We start from the raw sequence: 26,697 nt of genomic DNA on the forward strand, positions 1-26,697 counted from the left end.
TGACAGTCGGAAATAGGTGGGGCCTGGGAGGACCGGCCCCCAACGCTCGCGAGACTCCTCTTTCTGGCGCGAGGAAGCGAGACCGAAGGACCAAACAGGGTGGGAAGTGCGCGTGGGGAAGCTTCCGCGCGTGCGCAGTAAGGTCTGTCTGCCCGACCTTCAAGCAAGGCCGGTACCACCACCATGTTCTCTCGGGCGAGCATCTCTGGGCTGTCTGCCCGCGCCTTGCAGTCGCAATGGTATGGCAGATTGCGGGAGGACTGCGAATATTGGAGGGATGGAAGAGCTCGGTTAAATGGGATGGAGGTGGGGCGCGGGTGGGGCGCGTAGACCGACTTGGTGCCGCAGGGCCCAGTTAGGCCCTGGGATCTGCAGAAGTCTCGCAGCCGGGGCAGCAGGAAGCTGCTCCGAAGCGGGGAGGGCGCGCGCAAAGGCTGGACGGGGTCAAAGGGAGCAAGGTCACGCCATGTCCCCTGAGGCTGGGAGGGTCATCTGGGACTTAGGGACTGAGACCTTAGTCCGAATTAATGACGGGGCGACCTGGAATTCATTCAGCTCATAAACATCCAGCTTCCGCTACTACAAACTAGGCGCAGAGTCTCGGGAAGCTGTTGGCAGGGTCCGAAAGGTGCAGGCAGGACCCTAGGAAAAGCCTCGGGCAAGGGTGCGGTGTGCTTTATGTCCTTGACGCGTGTTCAAAGACTCCAGTGCTGGGCAGAGTGACCCTTTGAGAGCTATCGTCTCAGTGAACACCCACAGTGTAGCGGGCGCTTTGCTAGGTACTGAAGAAACGAAGGTGAAAAAAAATTAGCGCTCTCATGGCAGATGGGCGTCTTGGTGCATAAGAGACTTTAAAGAGCTGACTATTGATGAAGTAGGGAAAGACATATAGCACCACCTTCAGAGGATTATGCCGAAGCATTAACCTGCAAGGTCATGAAATTGTCCAAAGGTCCTGGGAGGAGGCGATTGTGTGTGTGTGTGTGTGTGTGTAATTACAAATATCTTTATTCATTTTTAAAATTCTCATTTGTTATACATGACAGCAGAATGCATTTCAATTTCATAGTACACATATGGAGCACAATTTTACATTTCTCTGGTTGTACATAAAGTAGAGCCACACCATTCGTGTCTTCATACATGTACCTAGGGTAATGATGTTCATCTCATTCCACCATCTTTCCTACCTCCATTCCCCCTACCATCCCCTCTCCCCCCAGCGGCCCTATGCAAAGTTCCTCCATTTCTCGTATCCTCCCCCTGCCACACCTCCATTATGGCTCAGCATCCACTTATCAGAGAAAACACTGGGCCTTTGGTTTTTTGGGATTGGCTTACTTAGCATGATATTCTCCAACACCATCCATTTACCTGCAAATGCCATGATTTTATTCTCTTTTAATGCTGAGTAATATTCCACTGTGGATGTATACCAGTTTCTTTATCCATTCATCTACTGAAAGGCATCTAGATTGGTTCCACAATTTAGCTATTTTGAATTGTGGCTATAAATATTGATGTGGCTGCATTGCTGTAGTATGCTGTTTTTAAGTTCTTTGGGTATAAATGGAGGAGTGGGATTGCTGGGTCAAATGGTGGTTCCATTCCAAGTTTTCCAAGGAATCTCCATAAAAGGTGCTGTATGTTTTGACAATTTTTAAAATTCTCTGGGGTGAAAAATACATATCAGAAGGCCTAGTAATAGATGATAAAAATTGTTATGTGGTTGGCATTATATAATGGTATGAAATGTTTTGAAGCTAGGCAATTTTATACAAAGTGCTGAGGGGATTATTAGCTACAGGCTGTGTCCTAGCAATTCCATTGTTTTATAGTATGGAGAATTTCTAAGGAGCTATAGCACTTAACTAGATTTTTGTATCCTAATTTATGAGAAGAGTCTATTAAGCATTGATTGAGATAGATTGGTCTTTTCATGAAGCTGGGAGTTTATAGCAATATACAAGAGTTTCAGGATAATGAGTAAGTTCAGTATAGTATGAATTATCTACATAAAATTTTTGGTGGCTTAGCCTCAGAAGTCGGATTTTTCTTCTGTTCTGAAAAAGAACATTCAAGGGAATTAAGTCACAGTAATTAAACTCTCAGTTGTATAGATTTTCCCATTTATTAACTACTAAGCAAGTGTTTGTGGAGTGCCTACCCTACATCAGTTGGCACAGGAAAGTAAAATGTAGTGGCAAACAACGAATATCACCCATTGAGGTTCCTGTCATGACTGTTTTTGGTATGCTGTAGTGCTGGGCGAACATCAACTCTTTTTCTTCCTATCTTGCTGTTCATTAATGTAATCTGTCAGTATTTTTAGAAACTTAAGCAGTGTTCACATTATTCTTTAAAAAGTGGAGAGGGGCTGGGGATGTAGCTCAATTGATAGAATGCTTGCCTTGCATGCACAAGGCCCTGGGTTCAATCTCCAGCACCACATACACAACACACAAAAAGTGGAGAGAGCTCAGTGCAGTGGACTACACCTAATCTAGTTACTCTGGAGGCTGAGGCAGGATTCTGTATCAAAAAAATATAAAGGGCTGTGAAGTTAAACATTATGGGGTTTTTTTGTTTGTTTTTTAATATTTTTGTTAGTTATTGATGGATCTTTATTTATTTATTTGCTTATATGTGGTGCTGAGACTCGAACCCAATGCCTCACACATGCTAGGCAAGTGCTGTTCTACTGAGCCACAACTCTAGCCCCTGTTTGTTTGTTTTTGTGGTTCTGGGGATTTAACTCAGGGCCTTGTACATGCAAGACAAGCACTCTGCCAACTGGGCTACATCCCCAGCCCAGAAACAATATGTTTAGACAAAATTCCAAAAATAACTTTTATTAAAACAACTACAAGATAATTTGAAGGTATTTTAATAAAGGTTTGTTTTAAATAAGGGCTCTCAGAGGCAACTACTGTGAGGAGCCTAAATTAGAATCTCAATCAGCATATAAAGGTCATAGTCCTGACCTTTGGGAATGTTGATTTAACAGGTAGAATATGACTCTTCATCAAACATCAGTGCTTCAAGCTGGTTATGGTGGCACCTGACTTTAGTTCCAATGATTCAAGGAGGCTGAGGCAGGAGGATCATAAATACGAGACCAGTACCAGCAACTTAGCAAGGCTGTAAGTAATTTAATGAGACCCTGTCTCAAAAAATGAAATAAAAAGGGCTAGGGATCTAGCTCAGCGATAAAGCACCTCCGGGTTCATCATCCAATACCTTTGTCCCTAAAAGTGTAAGAAGATTATCATATCTGCCAAGAGAAGAAGATAGAACCATGGTGGGGGTTGAAGTGTGAGGTACTACTTCTTGGTGTAGAGTGGTGATGGACTTTTACACTGGCATTCTATTTTAGAATTAGACACACTTCATATTTTCCCTGGAGAATTAGTTAATGCTGCTTCTTAATTTTTGTAACATAAAGCATTATTTGTTTTTAAAAATGTCTCAAATTGCAATTTCATTGAACAATGAGCCAGTCATGATTCCCTCCTCTGCTGTGTTCAGGTTTTCTAACAATGTTATATGATTATAGTAGCTACTGGTGATCCTGACTGGTGTGATTCTCCATCCAGTGTATTTGATGTATTTCAAGTTTCACAAATTATCTCCTGAGGCTTTCTCAGGACATGATGCAGTGATTCAGAACTTGTCCTCTCAGTGCAAAATCTTCTCAGCACAAAATTCAGTAAATCAAGCCATCCCTCAAAATAGTTCATGGCTATTTTGATGGTAAAAAACAAAATAACAAAAACATAAAAGTCATCATTATCACTAAATGAAGGCTGAATATGAGATTGCTTCAAAACACATGAAATCATAGCATGTGCACAGTATAACAGATAACGGAAATGTTTCCTCTTCATACCTTTCACTTGGAATACTTAGGAAAACCAAAATAGTATATTCATCCAGATGTGACATAGAATTCAAGTTTGTTTCATACAGTATTCTCTAATGAGAAACTTGTGTCAGTTAAATTGAAATGTCTGTCTAAAACCATAATATCCAAATGTCATTTGTGACAGCCCATAAATTTAAGTGTTTGGAGTGAAAAAGTCATTATACTGAAAAAAGAAAGCCAGCCAAAAATGGTATTACTTTTCAGATGCCATTATGAGCAACAGTTGTTAATAGAACAATTGTTATGTCCCTAGTCTGTACTCTGTCAGACTTTGGCAGTATTTTTCAGTTTTTAATCTTTTAGTACATCCATTCTCATACTAAATGTGTAAAACCTCCTATTTTACATGTAGTTTGCTTCCTCTTTTTTTTATGAATGAGTAATACTAGTATTATGCTGGATAAGTCAAGACTTAAGACAAATTGTTTGGTTTTGACCTTCCATATTTATTTTTATGCACATAAACACAATCACAAGAATGAGACCATAGAACACATATCATTTCATATCTGCATTTAAAAATTACTATTGATAAAACGTTATTTTTTTAGTAGAGTTTTAGATATGTAGGAAAGTTGAACATTTAGTATGGAGATTTCATGTACCCATCTACCACTCTGAAGAGTTTCCCATACTGCTAATATCTTATAGTAGTATAAGTACTACAATTAAGGAACCATTATTGATACTATTATTAACTGAGTCTATAGTTTCAATAAGGTTCACTCTTTCTCTTATACAGACCTATGGGTTTTGACAAGTGCATAATGACATATATTTGCTATTACACTATCATGCAGAACAATTTCACTGCCCTAAAAATTCCTCCTCCCCTGTCCTCAAAACCCTGGGAACCACTGATCTCTTTACTGTTGCTATGGTCATTTCTAGCACAATATATAGCTTTTTGCAGATTGTCTTCTTTCATATAGTAAATATGCACTTAAGGTCTCTTCCTGTCTCTATGGCTTGATAGCTCATTTATTCTTATTACTGAATAATACTTCACTGTGCAGATGTACCAGAGTTCAGTTATCATTCAGTCACATATTGGTGTCCTTCAGGTTTTGACAATTATGAATAAATGCTGTAAACATTTGTGTGTGGATTTTGTGTGAACATATTTTCAGGTCAGTTGGGTAAATACCTGTGAGCATGATTGTGTAATTAGATATTATAGCTTTATGAGAAACTGACAAACCACTTCTACCAAAGTGACTATAGCATTTTGCACTCCCACTGGCCGTCAATGTGAGTTCCTCTTGCTCCACATACTTGTTATCATTTTTAAAAATTTTTTAGTTATAGAAGAACACAATACCTTTATTTTATTTAATTGCATGTGGTGCTGAGAATTGAACCCAGTGCCTCATATATGTGAGGCAAGCGCTTTACCACTGAGCCACAAACCCTGCCCTTGCTATTTTTTTAATGGATTCTTCTAAGTATATAGTGGTATCTTATTTTGATTTGCAATTCCCTAATAAGTATATGTGCTTATTTGCCATCTAAATCTTTGGTGAGGTGTGGAAATCTTTTGCCCATTTTTTTATTTGGTTGGTTTGTTATTTTTGTGTTTTAAGAGTTTTATATTTGGGGTCCAGGTCCTTTATCAGAAATACGTTTTGCAAATATTTTCTCCCAGTCTGTGGCTTGTCTTCATTCTCTTAATAGTGTTTTTCACAGATCCAAAATTTTAGATTTTGATAGTTAAATTTGTTGGTTTTTTTTTTTTTTTTTTAATCATGGAGCATGCTTTTGGTGTTGAATCTAAAATCTCATTGTGAAACCCAGGTACCTAGATTTTCTCCGTGGTATCTTCTGGAAATTTTATACTTTTGCATTTTACAAAAGATCTGTGATTCACTTTGAGCTAATTTTGTGAAAGTGTCTAATTGTTCCAGCATTCTATGTTGTAAATAGTATTATTTTTCTGTTGGATCGGTTTTGTTCCATTGTCAAAGATTAGTTGACTTTTGTGTGGGTCTCTTTCTGGACTATTATTCTATTTTTGTCTGTTCTTTCACTAGAAAGTCTTTCACTAGAAAGTCAAGTAGTGAGATTCAGTTCTCTTTTTCTTCCTCAGTGTTGTTTGTTCTAGATTTTTGCCTTTCCATATTAAATTTAAAATTAGTACATTGATGTCCACAAAGTAACTTGCTAAAATTTTGATTGGAATTGTGTTGTATCTATATATCAAATTGTAAAGAACTGATCTTAGTAACATTGGAAGTTTCTAGCCATGAATATGGAATCTCTCCATTTATTTAGAGCTTTCTTTTATAATTATTTTTATGTGTATAATTCTGTGGTGTTTTCTGACTTCAAACTCCATTTGTTTGAAGCTGGTACAGTGAGCCCTTATGTGCTGGTTCTGTGTCTGCAGATTCAACCAACTACAGATCAAAAATATTTGGAAAAAAAATGCATATGTACTAAACACGTACAGACTACCCTCCCATCATTATTCCCTAAACAATACAACAACTAATCTAGAGGTAATTTATATGATGGGGTCGGGGATGTAACTTTTGTGGTAGAGTGCTGGCCTAATGTGGGTGGGATCCTGGCCTCAGTCCCCAGCACCACACAGATACACTTACACAAGTACACAAGAGGATATCGGTTGGTTACATGCTATTTTATATAAGGGATTTGCTCACTGAGGATTGTGGTATCCATGAGTAGTCCTGGAAACAAACCCAGTGGATTCTGAGGGATAATAGTATATAGGTAAGCAATGAACTTTACATTTAACGTTATATCTTGCACTCTTGCTATGTAATTGCTTATTGGTTCCAGGTGAGTTTTTTTTTTTTTTTCCTGATTCTTTGGGATTTTTCTACATAGATAATTGTGTCATCTATGAACAAACAAGGTTTTCTTTCTTTTCTCCCAATCTGTTCACCTTTTACTTCCTTTTCTTGACTTAACTGCATTTTCAATGATTTTCTGTATGGTGATGAATAAAGTGGTTAGAGGAGACATTGTTTTTTCATAGTCTTAGGGGCAAAGGTTTCTGGTTTTTCACCATCTTTATATGGTTTTTGTTAGGTTGAGGAAGCACTCCTCTATTTCTAGTTTACTGAGAGGCTCTTCATAAATGGGTGTTAGAATCTGCTAGATGCTTTTTTCTGAATCTATTAATGTATGATTTTTCTTCTTTAACCAGTTAATGTGTCGATTATCTTATTTGATTTTTGAGCATTGAGTGAGCTTTGCATACCTAGAATTAGCCCCACTTGGCCATGGTGTATGATTGTTTTAAATATATTGTTGGATTTGGTTTGCTAATACATTTATTGAGTAGTTTTGCATCTGAGTTTATGAGAGATGTTGGTCTCTGTTTTTTGTTTCTTATCAGGTTTTGGTATTAGGTTGATGCTTGCTTCTTAGGAAGTACTTCTCTGCTTCTAATTTGACCTGCTGTTTTGGGGTAGGTTTTTGATTTTTTGGGGGGGGTACTAGGGATTGAACCTAGGGACACTCAGCCACTTTGCCATATCCCCAGCCCCTTTTTTATAGAAAGGGTCTCACTGAGTTGCTTAGTGCCTCGCTTTTGTTGAGGCTGACTTTGAACTCTAAATCCTCCTTCCTCAGCCTCCCAAGCTGTTCAGATTATAGGCATGCGCCACTGCTCCTGGCAGTTTTTACTTTTAACGTCAACTAGTTATAGTTTTTAAATCTATATTTCAACTCTCAAAACCTCTCACTTATCATTGGACAGTTCTACCCTGTTCCCTAGTCTTTTTAATTGCTTATTTTTCAAAACTCACTATCTCCAGGGTGTTAATCCCAACTCAGTTTTTCTATATTGATTATGACAGCATCATGCACTCAGGTCTTCAAATTGTAAACTTTTGTCAGTCTTACTGTTTTCCTTCTCACTAAGAGTTTGTTCTTAAGTCCAGTCTCATTGCTTTGCTCATTCTTTAGTCCAGATTCTTGCTGTCTCTTGTCTGGAAGCTGCATCAGCAGCCCATGTCTCCATAGTATGAATATTCATTCATATTTCTGCTTCATTTCATGCTTGTCACTGCTATATGAAAACTCAACTGATTCATCTTTTCTGTACTATCTCCTAAATAGAACTTACACTGCTTTAGTTTCTAATATTTAAAAATATTAAATATTTAAAATAACATTTAAACACAACCTGTGTTTCCTGCTTCTCCTGCTGCATACCTAGCCCATGAGATCGTCTTTCAAAATTGCATCCAGTTCTGAGAATGTCCACCTTTGGCCTGGCTTTATGCACAAATTTACTGATTCTTCAGTTCTCCCATGTAGCTTTGCTGGCCAACATGAGTACTTTGTGTGAATACAAAGGCTTAAAGATAATAATTTATAACATGTTGTCTTTCTGCTGGGGTAGGTATCCTCTTATTCATCTTTCACTAACTTTCAATCAAGTCTAATCATTTTTATCTATGTGCATTGGCATTTTAATATTCAAGATGGTAAATATTTGATTAAATTTGATGTAAAACTTGAGTTGATAATACATTTCTGGTGGTCAGAAACCATATCCTATTTACTGGAACATAGAATTTTATTTCATTGAATTTAAAAAGGTAAAAATAATTTTAAATAAATGTACTTCCATCCATGTGGTCACGTTAGGCTCTGTGATTGATACTATTATATATTATTATATTAATATTATAATTGTTATTGCTACTGGTGGTTGAACCCATGGGCACGTTACCACTGAGCTATATCCCCAATCCTTTTTAACTTATTTTTAGACAGGGTCTCACTAAGTTGCTGAGGCTGGCTTTGAACTTGTAATCCTCCTGCCTTAGCCTCCCAGCTCACTGGGATTCAGGTGTGCACCATTGCACTGGACTAGATGCTCAGTATTACTTTAAAACATTGCTTTTCCCTAATTTAGTCAAGGATTGCTTTTTAGGTGTGTCTGGCCTTGATTTTAAGTAATTAGCCTAATGAGGGAAAAAGACTTTTCTATCCTGGAAGTAATATAAGCAAAGATGGAGATGGGAATGGAGCGTTTTTTACTACCATTGAGACTTAAGCAAACAGTTTATGTTATAGTTAGGCCAAACAAAACAAAGTTTTGCTTGGTTATTACTATTGGGAATTTATGTCTGTGTCTTTTTATGTACATTCAGACTACTGTATTTGACAGATTGTTTCTCATGGATATTTAAACATTAACTCTGAACATGTTTTTTGGATAGTGGAGCTATATTTCAGAAAACTAAACTGTTTTTAAAACTTTTATTCTCAGGATCCAAGTTCGAAATATGGCAACTCTGAAAGATAGTAAGTATGTTATATGTCTCAATATGTTAATTAAGGAAAACTAAATTTTGACAAATAAAAATACTTTCAAAATATACCACTTGAGCCCATTTTATACTGATCATAATTGGCAAAATGAATCTGTTATGTATGTGAGATGTTGGACTTGTTTTAGAAAAGTATAATGAAAAATTTTTATTCCATGTCTTTAGAGTAATAATGATATAACTAGAAAAATTTATAATGTTTGCATATACATATATACATAATGTTGTGAAATATGTGGTTAAGGCTATTTTTAGTGTCATTTAGTGTTTTAAATATATAATGTACTATTTTCTCTTAGGTTGCCATTTGCTTATTCTGTCCAAATAACAGCTAGTCATGCCCTTTATTAGTACTAATTTTAACTGAACACCAGTTTAATATCATGGTGATTATTGATGGTCTAAGTGCTAATTATTCTACCTTGCACTTTAGAAAAAATTTCAGTGAATTCACAAATGAAATTATACTGTAACTCCTTTCAATTTTCAGTTACCAGGCGATTAAAGTCAATCAAAAACATCCAGAAAATTACCAAGTCTATGAAAATGGTAGCAGCAGCAAAATATGCCCGAGCTGAGAGGGAATTGAAACCAGCTCGAGTGTATGGAATAGGATCTTTGGGTAAGAGAAGAATTTGATTCACAAATTATGAAGAACGGTTTAAACATAAAGGTTATTTATGACTTCTCTTTAGTACTCTCTGTAATACCAGGCCTATTCTGAATTCTTGACATGTACTCATTTTCACATACAGACGTTCTACACAGACTCATAGCAACCCTGCAATAGGAACTGTTAGGGTCCCTGCATATCAAAGTTAAGTAACTTGCCCAAGGTCACATATAAATGGGCAAGAAGTGACTGTGTTAACCACTGTATATGTAACCTTAAATATTCTGAAGTATTTCCTATATTATTAAATATACCATCAAAAGCACTTGAAAAGATAGTACATAAGACAGAGAGATGCTTGATTGCATCGTGTTACCTTTGATATGGTATTTTAGGACTGTAGGGTGAGAGGATTGAGGGTGGAGAGATGGTGCCCTGCAAAGGAGAACTGATGGAGTGGTCATGGATATGACTTGTAATGGTGTTTTGAGAATCTCTGTGATGTAGAAACAGGTAAAATAGCTGAGAACCTTCATTTTTATGACACTTAATCACAATTCTTATCCTTTCAAAAGCATTAACACATTTTTCTTTAATAATTTTATGTAGTCCATTCTTGATTATTCTTTCTAATGGAGAAAAAAAGTGAGATGATAATTTCAAAAAGAATTGATATATTTTAGATGCTTTTATACTTATTTGATTATTGATTTTTCTTGGAAATAAGCAAAATTGGAAAGAACTGGAAAGTTCCCACCATGACCTGTAGCCATTTTCTTTGAACTCATGCATTTTTTTGTGTCATTGACTTAAGGCTACCTCAAAGAATTTTTAACTTCTTATCATGAAACGTTTCTTTGGTACCAGGGATTGAACCCATGGTGCTTAACCACTGAACCACATCCCCAACCCTTTTTATATATTTTTTAAATTTAGACACAGGGTCTTACTGAGTTGCTTAGGGCCTCACTAAGTTGCTGAGGCTGGTTTTGAACTTGCGATTTTCCTGCCTCAGCCCCCTAAGCCACTGTGCCACTGTGCTGACTTCTTATTATAAACGCTTGGGGCCTCACTAAGTTGCTGAGTTTTGCCAGAAGGAGTGGTTGAGAGGTGAGCCAGGGAGCCATTAAGATGATGATAATTAAGTTAAGTTGTGTATAATTGCTGTGACTGGATGATTCTGGATTGAAACAGGCTGTGTATTCAGTTGTATATAGGCCCCTGCTGTCCGGCAATAGGGCGGCTCCTGCTGCCTTGGCATCGGATACTTTTGAGTTCTCAGGGAGTTCCCATTGAGTACTCACCTCAAGGAGCCGGTTGAGAGCTGGGAGAGTTCCTGGGGAGGGCATGTGGAGTGCTGGTAGAGTTAAGGCAATAAAGGAGTTCCTGTTTGAACCTACAAGTGCCTCCTGGCAGCTTGGTTATTTTGTGCCCAGCCAGACTGCCGCAGCTGAGGCTGGCTTTGAACTTGCGATCTTCCTGCCTTAGCCTCCTGAGCCACTGTGCCACTGTGCCTGACTTCTTATTATGAAACTTACATAAATTTGAAAGTGAAGAAAATCATAGAGGAAGCCCCCATTTATTTGCCACTTAGCCTTAAAAAGTCTCAGCTCAGGACCATCTAAATTCTTAAATTTGGGGCTCATATCTTTCCAAAAGAATATTTTTCATTTTAAAGAAGATAGTCCCTACTGCTCAGTTCTTAAAGCCTTCCAACTGGCATCCTTACTTCTGCTTTTGCCACTTTCCACTTTTTCTGCATCCCACAGCCAGAATGATTAGGTTGTGAAGCAGTTCATGCTGACCTCTGCCCTAAAATCTCTTTAGTTAGCAGAAAATTGTTGTTACTGTGGGCTTCAAGTCTTTACATAATTCTGTACCTCCCACATACCTCCCCGCACCCACACTGCTGTTTTATTTTCCTCTGCTCAAAATGCTCCTCTTCATTTCATGCAGACCTTCTTAAACCACCTTATCCTGAATCATCTCTGCAATACTTCATGCATTTGGATTATACTTCCTTATTTCCTTCTTTCTACATGACACTACCTGTCCTTGTTTACTTGTTTTATTATTTGACTCCCCAACTTGAGTAGAAGCTTCATTCCTGAATTCCCAGCACCTAGAACAGTCACTGTTCAGTAAAGGTACAAGTGAATAGGACTAAAGGAAAATGATTCTTACCAACAGAATGTTTTAGCAAGCAGAATGTTTAAATATGAACTTAGAAGGCAAAGTTTGCTATTTCCAAATGGAAGATAATATATTTTTACATTTTCTGCAGATTGTATATAAAGCATATCTATGCACTAAATGTAGAATTGCCTTCTGCAGTAACTTTTTGTACTCTTCTTTACCTTTTTAAGCATACATTTATCCTGCAGAAGGAAATTTTATGTAAGAAAATAGAATAGGTCTCAGATGAAATGGCCTCTCACTTTAATATTTAGTACAGAAGAGAGTTGGTAGGTTAATTATCCAGTCATTTCAAGCCCACTGACTCCCATAAGACTCATTCTCAGGTTGGTTGTGATGCTCATTTCTAACCTAGAGTAGGTCAGTGATTTCCAGTTTATATAGGATTATGTCTTACTCATATTATTGGATACCTAACTTTTAAGTATAATGTGTGGCATAGTGGGCATTCAATAATTCTATCTCCACAGTCTCTCTCTTTTTTTTCCTTTTACTTTTTTTATGGTGCCAGGGATCAAACCGGGGTCCTCGTATATGCTATGCAAGACTCTACCACTGAGTTGTACCCCTGGCCCTTGAGATGTAGTATATTAATTACTGCATTTTCATACCAAATTTCTCAAGCCAAAACTAAGGCCAGGTTAACTCTGGCAAACAGAAGAGTTCATTAAAAAATTATTCTTTGACTTATTTATATATAAAAAGGAAAGTCACTGAACTATTTACCTTTCTTGTTAATAAATATAATAATGTTCCCCCCAAAAGTTCATAGCCACAAAATACTCATTTAATAAAGGAGAAACCAGGGGCTGTGGATGTGACTCAGTACTGGAGCTCTTAGCTGGTGTGCATGAGGCCCTGGGTTCAATCCCCAGAACCACTAAATAAATAAATAAGAAACTGGTTCAGATGGCTGAATAGAGTTATATGCAGTATAAAAATGAAAATTCAAGTCAAGGCTGCCATTCAGTTTCTATGCCCTTTAAACTAAAAAGGTATGAACTGCTAGATATGAAATGGTTAAAAGTTTTAAATATTGGGCTGGGGCTGTAGCTCAGTGGCAACGCTCTTGCCTCACATGTGTGAGGCACTGGGTTCAATCCTCAGCACTGCATAAAAATAGATAAATAAAATAAAGGCATACTCCATCTACGACTACAAAGACAAAAATTAAACCAATTTTTAATAATATGTTAAAGATTTTCAAATAGACATTTTATGCTGTGCAAAACATTTTTTAAAGAACTTTAAAGAGGTATTCTTCCCACTCTGCAAACTTTGGAGTTGAGTATTTACTTCTTTCTATTCTTTATGGGAGATCCTGTGATTGTCTTATACCGAAGAGGAAAATAGCAGGAATTTTCTTGAAGTGGATAAATGTGCTCTGTTCTTTTTTTTTTCCCCTGTGGTGCTGGGGATTAACCCAGGGCCTTGTATTTGGGAGGCCTAAATGCTAAGTGCTCTGTTCCTTGTTTTTGTTGTTGTTGAAGTGGGTGAATGTAATGGCTGCAAAATGTATCTTGCAACCTCAGGGAGTGCCAGCTGTTAAAACCCTGTTTGGTCAAGCCATCCTTCCCAAGGGCTGCTTCTAGCCAGTGACTGAGTATAGGCAGTTGGGAAAGCAGGTCTGTTTTAGGGAGACTTGGACTCCCAGCAGCCTTAAACTGCCAGTAGTGAAGAAATCTGCTGCCTAGCCTTTCCTCCTCTCCTTCCTGCAGGTCAGGCTTGCATCATGGTAGATGGCTCTTCAGCCTCTTTTGACTTATTCCTGTTTTCTCTCACAAGTATTTTCATAGTAAAATACTGTATCTTTAATCTCATTTAATCTCATTTGCCTTTGTTTCTTGGAAGACTAGTCCAACACAGTTGATAAATAATACCAAAAATAAATTGTCTGTCATTACTTCAAAATTAGTAGTTTTTTGTAAGAACTTGATATGCAGATTATATAAGCGGCTTAGTAAATATTTGTTTCCTGCTCTTTCAGTTGTATGCTGGAAGTTTGCATTCTCTAGAAGTCTGGTATCTAGACAAGTAGGTGCCTCTATAATTCTGCGCTCTTTACAAGTTTTTAAATTGTACTAGAGATTTCTTTTAGTCATTAATTGACCCTTAGGAAATTTTCTTACATACAGATTTAAACCTTTCTGGTTTTCAGCCTAGTTGTAAATAGAGTACCTACACAGACACTTTTGATTATACTTGTCAAGTGTCACTTAAATTTAATGGCAGATTGTGAAAACAGCATGCTTTGGTAAACTAGGGATTATTGTTATACTTACTATAAATTGCATATTAAGCTTTTTTTTTGTTTGTTTGTTTGTGTGTGTGTATGTGTGTTTCAAGCTCTGTATGAGAAAGCTGATATTAAGGTACCTGAAGACAAGAAGAAACACCTCCTTATTGGTGTATCCTCAGATCGAGGACTTTGTGGTGCTATTCATTCTTCGGTTGCCAAACAGATGAAAAGTGAGGTGGCTACACTCACAGCAGCTGGAAAAGAAGTTATGCTTGTTGGAGTTGGTGATAAAATCAGAGGCATACTTCATAGGTACATTAAAAATGTCTGTTGTTCGTGTTCATAATGGTGCAAGCATGATGAAATGGAAGTTTCTTTGATAGTTTAATCAAATATCGTTTTTAGTTACCTTTTTTGGTATATTCACACAGATTTTTTTTTTTTATTTTATGTTTTTTCAGGAAATATTGGAATATATATTTCCCCCCTTTTTACTTGCTTTCCCTTTTGTCCCTCATCTGTACCATAAGTTGAATACAACGAGAATGTCCAAAGGTTTTGGCAGTAAACCAAAGAACTTTAGGAGGTGTCACAGCCTTGAAATGTGAGAAAGCAACAATAGTTTATTAGGATTAAAAGAGATATAAAGGCAAAGAGAATATAAAATAAGAAAGCTTGGATTTTGTAGTCCAAACTTTACAGGTACTTAAGGAAAGGAGTAATAATATGCACAACATATCATGATAATATGCACAACAATTTAACTCAGAGCCATCACCACTCATATTTCCCTAAACACTTATTCCCTGGTGATATTAAACTATTTTATGTGTTCTGTAGGACACATTCGGATCAGTTTTTGGTGACATTCAAAGACGTGGGAAGAAAGCCCCCTACTTTTGGAGATGCATCGGTCATTGCTCTTGAATTACTAAATTCTGGATATGAGTTTGATGAAGGCTCTATCATCTTTAATCGATTCAGGCAAGAAACAATTAGAATTCAAAGTTCTTTTCTATTCATGTTTTTAAATAACTAAATGTTTTAATTTAAAAATTATTGAGATTTATATTTGCTTTTATGATTTCTAGGTCTGTAATCTCCTATAAGACAGAAGAAAAGCCCATCTTTTCTCTTAATACCATTGCAAGTGCTGGTAAGTACTTTTTATATGGAAAGTATTTTTAGATATGGAATGGAGAGAGTTGTACACTAAGGAATGTAGTATTTGTCCAGAATGTCCTGTTACAAACCTGGTGCAGTGATATACACCTCAGCTCAGGAGGCTGAGGCAGGAAGACTGCAAGCTCAAAACCAGCCTCAGCAATTAAAGCAAGGCCCTAAGCAACTTTGGAAGACCCTGACCCAAATTAAAAAGGGCTGGAGGCGCTGGGGATGTGGCTCAGTGGTACAGCACTTGCCTCACACATGTGAGGCACTGTGTTCAATCCTTAGCACTGCATAAAAATAAATAAAGGTATTGTGTCCACCTACAACTGAAAATATATTAAAAAAAAAAAAAATTGGGGGTGGGTTGGGGATGTGGCTTAGTGGTTTAAACATTCCTGGGTTCAATCCAGGGAAATGGAAGGAGGGAAATGGGCTGATATATTTTTACAACATTAAAACTGAAATTCATATCAGCTTTTAGTTCTCTCATTCTTTCTTATGCTTAGAAAGATTCTTTCATTTAATTTTCCAGATTGACATTCATATTTCTTCAATAATTAAATGGCTAACTTGAAATTATTGTATCACACTATAGTGGGTGGTGAGGGAAGTAATTGTTTTATTGAAAAAAAATTGCTGGTTTTGTGATACTCTGGTTGGTGCTATCCAGAGGACTTAACAACCATGAAGTTTAGTAATTGTTTTGAATGTCAGCTTCTTTGTATTTAAATTTCTCAAATAGAATATCAAAGGCTTTGTTAACATTATATTTTGCTGAAAATATGCTATGATATATAGTACAGAAATAGATGAAATTATTAGAACAGATTTATTTAACTTTAAAATGTCTATAAAGGATTTTTATACTATTAAGTTGTTTTTGATGAACTTAGTCTTTGTTCTGTATAATTTCAAAGAAATGTATCACTTATTTTAACAGAGAGCATGAGCATCTATGATGATATTGATGCTGATGTGCTGCAAAATTACCAAGAATACAATCTGGCCAACATCATCTATTACTCCCTGAAGGAGTCTACCACCAGCGAGCAAAGTGCTAGAATGACAGCTATGGATAATGCGAGCAAAAACGCTTGTAAGTGCACAATAAGGACAGAACTAGCAGTAATGCTTGTGAGCCCAGGGTGTACCTCTGCTGATGTTGCCCAGAGTAGCATCAAAAAACAGGAGCCAGGTGTGGTGGTTCATGCCTATAAACCGAGGCTGAAGCAGTAGAATCCCAAGTTTGAAGTCAACTTGGTAACTCTGTCTCAAAATAAAAATACAAAAGGACTGGGGATATAGTTCAGTGTTAAAGTGCCCCTAGATTCAATCTCCAGTACCATAATCAGGCAAGGGGGGGCGTCGGGGGGACACCATTAACAATATATTCTCTGCCTTAGAGGGAAATGCATCTTACTTTATAGATTTGCAAATACTGTGCAAGGTAGCCTATGGAAGATATAAAAATGCCTTCATAAAATTCTTTTTGAGAAGTCAGTTTGGGAATCCAAGAAGAAACAATCTCTTGAGGTGGATCTGTAGCTCAGTGGTAAAGTGCTTGCCTCGCATCTGTGAGGCACTGGGTTTGATCCTCAGCACCATATAAGAATAAAGATACTGTGTGTTCATCCACAACTTAAAAAAAAAAAAAAAAGAATCTTAATTTTAAAATGAGCAAGAGGCTAATTAACCAATTATTCTTGTTTGGTTTTATTATCTTTTTTTTTTTTCTGGTAGCTGAGATGATTGATAAATTGACTTTGACATTCAACCGCACCCGACAAGCTGTCATCACAAAAGAGTTGATTGAAATTATCTCTGGTGCTGCAGCTCTGTAAGTAATTACAGATTGTTCCCTCAGAGAGGTTTTTCTGACTCATCACCTTGCATGTGCTTGTTTAGCCTAGGCTGCTTAAAAGTTTTGGGTTTTGTTTTGTCTATTAAGGTTGGAATGATTCATTGCTTAATCTTTTGTCTTACTCTTAGGATATAATGATTTGATGGAAATGAGATATCTTTGGTTTATTGTTTCAGTTGAAACAGTCAGGCTTAGTTTCTTCTGTTCAGGGATCATGGTATTGCTAGCTTTCACTTTTCCATAAGTGTTAGGAAGGAGGATATGAATGATTATCATTTGTAAAATCTGTCTTTGATAGTTAAAGCATTATAAGCCATACTTTGTGAGTTATAGGACTGGTTTTGCATAACTCTATAAACCATTGAATAGAGGTAGAGTCCAGGAATTCTTTTTAATTGTTGTTTTCTATTCGAGTACCATAGATACATACTGCCGTCCTCAAGAAAATTGGTAGAGAAAATTTAGTGATTGTGAAACAAAGGATAAGATAATGGGAATTTTGTTAAAAAATTATTAAGTTGAACATCTGCAGTGTGCAAAGTACAATGCTAGGCACAGTGTTAAGGATGTAATCCTCTTTCAAGACATTTATATTTTAATAGTATAAGAAAAATATATGTGTGATGAAAGATGAAATGTATAGCAAATTAACTTTGACTTATATCATCTTAACCTCCTACTAATTTAAATACCTATGTAATATTTTAGGTCCATCTAACATAGATTTCTCTCTTGAATTAAAAAAGGGTTGAGCTGGGACAGTGGTGCACACCTGTAATCCCATGACTTGGGAGGCTGAGACAGGAGAATTGCAAGTTAGAGGCCAGCCTCAGCAACTTGGCAAGACCCTGTTTCAAAATAAAAAATAAAAAGGGTTGGGGATGTAGCCCAGTGGTAAAGTGCCTCGGTGTTTAATTCCCAGTACCAACCCTCCTCAAGAAAATGTGGGGGTTAAAGTTTTTGTATTTGCTTCTGTTTTAAGATAGGGTCTCGATATGTTGTCTAGGCTGACCTTGAAGTCCTGGGTTCAAGCAATTTTCCCATTTCAGCCTCTCAAGTAACTGGGACTACAGGTGTATACCACTACACCTGACACTTCACAGGCACTTAAAACAAACAGAAACTGTTTGTAGCATGCTGCTTAACAGAAAAAAACAGATGTTGAATAAAACACAGGGGTTAGCAAACTGGCCCAGAACTACATTTTTAAAGGATTATAAAAAGTCAGACAGTATGTCTGATTCACAGAAAAAATTTGCTGATCTTTAGTACATTATTAAGAAAATAACAGAATCCATTCTTTATAATATAATCATTCTGCATTGCTATAAGGGATCCTATGTATTCTGGCCATGAACACTCTTTCCAGTCTAATCTCTCATTATTTCTTGCTTGCTTGACCTTCAGTCACTTTGATCTCTTTTCAGGTCTTCAAATACATCATTCTCTTTCTCACCTCCAAAGAAGTGGTTTGAGCTTTTGCCTAAAATGTCATTCTTATTTCCCCTTTGATCTTTGGATTCTTTATCTAATTGCTTCCTGTTTATCCTTACCAATTGGGTTAGGGGAATCCTTTCTTTTAGAAAACCCTCCTTCACAGTTTGAGTAAGGTACTCTTCTTTGGAATTCTGTGCTTCCCTTTATCTTGGCACTTAACAACATATCAAGAATTTGTCTTTTTGGGACTGAGGTTGTAGCTCAGGAGTAGAGCGCTTGCCTAGCACATGTGAGGCACCAAGTTCAATCCTCAGGACCACATAAAAATAAATAAATAAAAGTATGGGTCCATCTACAACTAAACAATTATTTTTTAAAAATTGTCTTTTTTATTTCTCTATGCTCCTGAGGCTAGGATGGGACCATGTCCTACAATGGATTGAGAAGGCCTGGGTAGGGAGAGGAGGGGGAGAGAGGGCTGCATTTTGAAGGCCTGGGTGCTGTGTGAGATCATCCAGGGGACTCAAAAGTACTTTTTTTGCTCTTGAAAAGGTGATTTATGAACTGTGATGATAAAACTTGTGTAAAAATGAGAATCAGGATGGAAATGAGGAGTGGGGAATTGGGACATAAAACTGAGAATTTAGGGGGGACAAAATCCAGATAATTGGAACTTGACTATTACTTTTTTACTCTAGAAGTGTAATCTAAATCTTTATTTTAGAAGTTAGCTATGCAGTCCCAAAGTTGGATCGTTTATGACTGGACTTGCATGTTCTATAACTCATAATTTATGATTCAAATTGTAATACGTAATTACAAACACATTGACTACTTAGTAATGAAATTAAATGCGTGAATAAACCATAATATTTGAGGTGGCAATTTGCTAGCTTAAACTATAGAAAAAATAGTAACTTAAATTTGTATGTTCAGTCTTGCCTACTTGCATGAACATATTTTTGTTGCTTCTAATCACGGTGAAATCTATAGCTTTTTATATCATTTAGTTATTTTTAAAGGAATACTTAGGTTAGCATTTATATGATATACTCAAGGTAGCATGTAAAGAAATGGACTGTGATTAACTAGCATGGACTGCTTTTTGACGTGCTTGTTTTGTGTTTGTCTTTTTCTTCTAATATAATAACCAGGGATTAATGATCAAGTTCCATCCCCAGATGAGAGGTAAAGTGCACTTGCTCTTCTCATACTCCTTCAGAAAAGAAACCTAGCCAGATAAAACTAAAGCCAGTTTAGCAATAACAAAACTGCTTCTCTAAGAGATTTTAGATGAGCAGAGCAATTTGTAGTAGTAGCCAATTTATGGAAGCTAGTGGGCTTTGGGGCTTGTTTTTTTTTTAAACATTAAATTTTTTAAAAATAAATTGGTTGGTCATAGAAAAGTATATGGAAGGATTGAGAATTAACATTATTTTGAGATATTATGTGTAGGTTAGTGAAGAGTGGTTCTCAAAATTTATGGTCAAAGAACACCTTAATGTCTGATTAACAGAAGACAGCTAGATTTTCATCTGGCTTTGTATTCATTTTGTTGTGATGTCATGCATCATGTAGCCTCTGAAAAATCATGAATTTTTTATTTATTCACTCTATGAATAAAATGAGAATAAAACAAAAAATAACAGTAGTATGAAAATAGTTTTGCCCTTATAAAAAGTTTCCACAGACCAAAATTTGAGAACCACTGGAATATTTTATAAATTCAGTTCTTTATGTTCCAAAATATGTTATCTCTTGACATCGTTATTTTCCCCAAAAAATACTATATGGTTTTTACTGGTTTTTTACTTTTCTTTTTCAGGTAAAGAAGGAAAATTCTCTGAGCTGATTTTATTTTTAGCTTACTGCTGTCTGTCAGAAGAAATGTGGTTCATTGTTTGAATTACTAAAGACAGCAAGATGTTTGTAAATTATCTTACAATAAACAACTTAAGAAAATCATTGTCCCTTGTCTCTTAAGGAAAAATGACTGCACCTTTCAAAATGAGGTGTTAAAACATTAAAAATGTTAGTATGCTACTGTGAAATTATTTTTTGGAAGAAATTTAAGAAGCTCTTCTAATTTTACCCGCCTTAAAAAGTCTAGTTTCTTTGGGGCCAGCTTACGAGGGGTTGTACATCACACTTTCAGCCCTGGCTGCCATTCTTTTGAAAAAATTTCCTTTTGCAGTCTTTCAGCAAAATGCTACTGGAGGCATTTGGTTTTTCTCATACATGGGATACAGAATTCTAGGCATATACTCTATTTATTTATTTCCAGTGCTGGGTGGGGATCAACCCAGGCCTTGTATATGCTAGGCAAGTGCTCTACCACTGATCTACATCCCTGTCCCAAAATAAATTTTCTAATAAAATCCTTTTGCAAACATTAGGAAAATATTTAAGTATGATATTCACATTCATATAACCATCAAGTTTGGATGCCTGAATTGAGTTTATGTGCCATGTTGGCTTTGTAGGGCACTTATTTTGTAATTAAAAAAAAAATGTGAATTCCAAAAAATATAAACTATATAAAAACATAAAACCCATTCTCAAATATTTTATAATTGATGTATATAACTTTTAAAAACCATTAAAAATGTAAGTGCATATATTTAGAAAGGAGTCAATCATTTTATTTTTCTATCAACTATATTCTTAACAATGAATTGAACATTGATTAAAAAAAAATCACTTAGCAAGTGCAAACCTGTAAAGAAATCAGTACTGTATTGCTTCCAACAAAAAGGCTCCCAAGATCTTAAGACCTGTGCCTTAAAATGTCTATTCCATTTGCACATTTAGAAATATTTGCTTGGGTAAAGATTCTAGGTTTGAAATTGATTTCCTTCTGAATTTTTAAAGGGATTTGGCTTTTTCATCTTCCTGCCTCCATGTGACACTTCAAAAGTTTTAAAACCATTTGATATCTGAACTTTGGGATGCTTGTTTTTCTTCTCTGAAAGCTTTTTGTTGTTGTTGGGTTTTGGTGCTGGGGAACAAACCCAGGGCCTAGATCATGTTAACTGAACACATGGTCTGCCATCAGGCTACACCCTCAATACCCATCCAGCCCCAAAAACTTTTAGATACCTTTGTCCTCGTTATTGTGAAAGTTTACAATGATCTTGGTAAGGAGTCCTTTTGTACATTGTGTTGAATACTTAAGACTTTTTTAGCTATGGAGACTCAGTCAAGAAAATATAAAAACCTGTAGTCGAAGGACATTTTCATCAATTATTTTGTTGAAGAGTTCCTTCTTTCTGCAACTCCTGCTCTTTGGATTTTAACTTTCTGGATTGGTCTTTTCTTTTTGAATTTTCTATCCACATTATCTTTTTTTTTTAAAGAGAGAGTGGAGAGAGAGAATTTTTTTTTTAATATTTATTTTTTAGTTTTTCGGCAGGCACAACATCTTTGTTTGTATGTGGTGCTGAGGATCGAACCCGGGCCGCACGCATGCCAGGCGAGCATGCTACCGCTTGAGCCACATCCCCAGCCTGCACATTATCTTTTTTTCTTTGTTAAGTTTTTTTTTTTAACCTGATAATTCTGTTGCATTTTTTTATTCTTTGTATTTTAAATAATCCCTAAGATATTTATTTTACATATTAATAATTCTATCTGATGCTTTTCCTGCATGGTATCTAGATTTTCTGTTCCAGCGGGTTGGCAAACATTTTCTGTAAAGGGCCAGATGGTAAATATTTGAGGCCTTCTGGGCCACACAGGGTCTCAGCAACATATTCTTTGCTTCTTTTGTTTTGCTTCAGACAATCCTTTCAAAATGTAAAAGGAAAAAAATTCTTCATGAGTTTGACCTGGTTTGCCTGCCAATCTTTGTTTTAAGTTTTCCCCAGATCCTGCAAACTCTTGGTTGTTGCTCATATTCAAAACTGATGAGAAGCTAGGTGTCATGGTGCATGTCTGTAATCCCAACTGCATGCTACTAGGGAGATTTAGGCAAGAGGATCGCAAGTTCGAGGCCAGATTTCTGAAAATTAAAGGGTCATATTATGCACTTTGCTTCAACTTGAACATTCTACATTAGTAAAGTGCTACCTTTTTCAGCACTTAGTCTTTGTATACTTTGGTGTATTATTAGAGGTAGAATCAATGACTCAAATTATGTAAATTTTCAGTTACTAATTGTGCCTTGGATAAACCTCATTGGCTATGATACTGCTAGTACTATGCAAAGTACAAACTGTACATTTTAAAACAAACACTGCCAGACTGCTCTCAAAATAACTGTAAAGTTGAATCAACAGTGCATAGGATTGGTTCCCCCTACTCTAAAACTGCTTTTTTTAACAATCTGATTAGAGAAAAGATAGTAATAGCCCATTCATTCATCGTCTATTTTTGAAATTGAGTGTTTTTAATTGAAATACGAATTCTTCCCATCTTAGTGACGTCAACTTTTTCATTTGTGTTGCAACTTAAAAGTAAGAAAATTTACGTAACTGCTGTTCGTATGAACGCGCCATCAATTGGTTTTTTTTACTCTACTTTTAAACACCAGCTAATTAACTATGTATAAAGGAAAGCAATACCCAGCGGAAATGGCACTATTAGAAATTCTGCATTTCTCTTAACAGACCCAACATAGGATCATGAGGAAAAAAACTGAACATGGCTTCAGTATGCTTTGCCAACTACACAAAAGAAGATAGTTTTTTCTGCACATAGTAGTAGTGGTGAGGAACATAACTTGTGCCCTACTAAGCTGTCTACAGTTACTTGGGTTCCAGTGCCCTTAAAGAAAGCAGCTCTCTATTTCACTGCAATAACTCTTGCAGTAGGTTCCTGTTTCCTGGCCTTCACACTTACTGCTTCTAATTTTTTAATTTGAAAATAACAGTTTCATTGAGATATAATTCATCTTGCATAAACTTTGCCCTTCTAAAGTATACAGTTCAGTGTATTATTATCTTCAGAGTTGTATTCTACTCCATTTTATACATTACTGCAAGATGAATTGTTCTAAAAAAGCTTTTATCTATTTGAATACTGACTACCTGCTAGGTACTATGCTATATACTGGGTACTTAACAGTGAATGAGATGAACACAGCTCCCACTTTCTGAAGAACACAGAGAAAGAACAATGATTTTAGCTTTGGGCATTAATTATATTAAGGTGTATACAGGAAATCCAGGCAGACATTGGTCATTAGATGCAGTGAGCCACACCAGTATGGCATTCAGGAAAAATGTGAGATAAAGTATAAAGCCAATGATTAAAACCATTGGGGTGAGTCATGAAAAGAAAACAAAGACTTAACAAGCAGGCAGAGGCATTATAGGATAAAGGAACCCTTATATATTACTGAAGCCAGTGTTCTCCCTTTGAGAGAAGGAAGATATAAAGCTGACACAGAAGGAGGAAAGGAATGTGCTGTTTTAGATTTCAATTAGTGATATCAACATGCACTTAGGACATTAAATACAACATATGTTCCATCCACTTCAAGGTCCCTAAAGCAAAAATGTCACTGTGCTAATGGAGGTCTGTTAGCACTCACATCTTTATTCATAGATAACTTTTCCTCATTAAAAAGAACTAAGCCCCATTAAAGAGATGAGGCCCTTCCAAGGAAAGCAGAAGGGGAGCCTAGAAAATCAAGTAAGGAAATGCCCAATGAATGATAGTGCCATGGAACAAGAATATGGCAGTGGTGCTGGGTGTGGTGATGCATACTGTTAATCCCAGGGACTCAGGAGGCTGAGGCAAGAGGATTACAGTTTGAGGCTAGCCTCAGCCACTTAAATTTGAGACCCTGTCTCAAAATAAATAAATGAAAAGAACTGGGGATGTAGTTAAGTTTTACAGTGCCCCTGAGTTCAATTTCTGGTATGGAATAAAACACAAAAACCAATACCATGGCTTGTATAGGCTCCAACTGGTCAAATAGGGGATGATTTAATCATCAAAATAACTGTGATAGATTAAAACACATTCATATTGAATTAAAAAAAGAATTTCTGACCACATAGTGATATTAGAAAAGGTGGGAGAACTTTTCTTTATAGAAGACTGCCTGGTAATAAATGGAGAAGAAGTGATCAACACTTACGAAAATCAACACTTTGCAAAAAAGAGATCAGAAAGCTGCCATAAAACCACGGGTGTTAAAAGTCATGACGAAGCAGGTTTTGTTTTTTGCAGTGCTGGGGATAAAGTGCTCTACCACTGAGCTACATCCCCATCCTGGGGCCTTCTTTTCTGGTACTGGGGACTGAACCCAGGGGTCCTTAACTACTGAGCCAAATCCCAGCCCTTTTTTATTTTTATTTTGAGACAGGGATGCACTAAATTGCTTAGGGACTTGCTAAGTTGCTGAGGCTGGCTTTGAATTTGTGATCCTCCTGCCTCAGCTTGCCAAGTGGCTGGAATTACAACTGTGAGGCACTATGCCCAGCAGAAGCAAGTTTTTCAATCTGAAAGTATCATTTTACAGATTAATTTTAAAGTAAGAAAAGGTGTCTCTACAATGGTGAGATCTGGCAGGCAAAAATTACAAGTGATGGAATTTTGTTACTAATAACAAGGCAATATGACTTCCCTGATGTGCAACAGCCCACTTTTAATGCCTGGTCAATGTAGGTGGCTGAGGTCCAGGTCCCTTTACCTAACTCAGGACAACTTCAAAGTGCCATTTTAGCTCTATAGCTCTCTGTGGGATTGGCTTGAGTGTGGGCTGTATGTAGCCCATGGTCTCCCTACCCCACCAAATCTTGCTTCTTCCCTTCTGTCCTCATTCTTCTTTCCTCTCCTCCCATCCTACATCCTGCCCTCCTCCATCCCTTTCCTGTTTCCTAGGTGGTGACTCCAAAGGTGTCTCTGCAGGTTAATCTACATCTCAAAGACTGCTTCCAGGACTGTCCAACTTGGGACAGTTTGTACTTGGGGGGCCTAAGAGAGCAAGTATTAAGATGGGATTTTGAAGCTGGCTCACCCACCTGGCTGGCTCTAAAGATTTCAGCACTGGTGAGGGATGGAGCACAGATACTCCTTGCATAACACAGCAGTTCCCAAAGGGAACTTTCACCAGTGATGAACTGGTATCATTTAACAATGAAACTAGCTGGTAATAATGTGTCAATGCGCTACATATTCTAGAAATGTGGGAATCACAAGATCCTAAAATTCTGCTGGGTGTGGTGGCGTACCCCTGTAATCCCAGTGGCTCTGGAGGCTGAGACAGGAGGATCGTGAGTTCAAAGCCAGCCTCAGCAATGGCAAGGCGCTAAGCAACTCAGTGAGACCCTGTCTCTAAATAAAATACAAAATAGGCCTGAAAATATGGCTAATTGCCCCTGAGTTTAATCCCCGGTACCCTCCAAGCCTGCCCCCACCTCCCCGCAAATGATCCTAAAATTCTAAAGATCAGGTCACAGAGCTCAATTGCTTACTGGTTAAGTCAGGTGAATGCAATTATCATGATATTAAAAATAGGAGGTAGGGGGCTAGGGTTGTGGCTCAGTGATAGAGTGCTGACCTTGCATGTGCGAGGCCCAGGTTCAATCCTCAGCACTACATAAAAATTAATAAATCAAACAAAGGTATTGTGCCCAACTACAGCTAAAAAATATTAAAAAAAAAAAAACCAAGAAGGTAGGCCTGGGAACATGACTCAGTGGCTAAATGACCCTGGTTCAATGGTTCAATCTCAGTATGCACCCCCTTCCAAAAATATATATATATATATAACACACACACACACAAATGTATGTAATAGATATATGAGCTGGGCTTGCCCGAGGAGTTATAGAGATGGTTGACAGACAAAGAATCCCCAGGTGAAATAGACAGCAAATAGTAGACTACTTGATAGGCATAATCAAAATAATTTAAGAATGGATAACCAGGTGGTTCACAGCAGTCACACCAATAACTAGCCATGATCCCTTATATTGTATCAAAATCCTAGTC

At 36.9% G+C, this 26,697-nt stretch overlaps 1 protein-coding gene across 5 annotated transcripts; it reads left to right on the forward strand.

Moving 5' to 3' along the window:
* Positions 1-80: 80 nt before the first annotated feature.
* Atp5f1c (ATP synthase F1 subunit gamma) lies at positions 81-20,715 on the forward strand. Of its 5 annotated transcripts, XM_076872777.2 has the most exons (11): positions 152-239; positions 3,008-3,143; positions 9,177-9,211; positions 9,728-9,859; positions 14,393-14,597; positions 15,126-15,269; positions 15,377-15,441; positions 16,396-16,551; positions 17,196-17,292; positions 19,908-19,941; positions 20,579-20,715. In XM_076872777.2, exons 2-10 carry the CDS (start codon positions 3,052-3,054, stop codon positions 19,912-19,914), a joined length of 933 nt encoding a protein of 310 aa, XP_076728892.1. In that variant the 5' UTR covers positions 152-239; positions 3,008-3,051; the 3' UTR covers positions 19,915-19,941; positions 20,579-20,715. The 5 variants fall into 5 exon arrangements, with proteins under 5 accessions (XP_076728896.1, XP_076728895.1, XP_076728893.1 ...); XM_076872780.2 differs by lacking the exon at positions 3,008-3,143 and having other exon boundaries at positions 82-239; XM_076872778.2 differs by lacking the exon at positions 19,908-19,941 and having other exon boundaries at positions 151-239.
* Positions 20,716-26,697: the final 5,982 nt, after the last annotated feature.

The sequence above is a fragment of the Callospermophilus lateralis genome, chromosome 13, assembly GCF_048772815.1.
Source record: "Callospermophilus lateralis isolate mCalLat2 chromosome 13, mCalLat2.hap1, whole genome shotgun sequence".
In the NCBI taxonomy this organism is placed as follows: Eukaryota; Metazoa; Chordata; class Mammalia; order Rodentia; family Sciuridae; genus Callospermophilus; species Callospermophilus lateralis.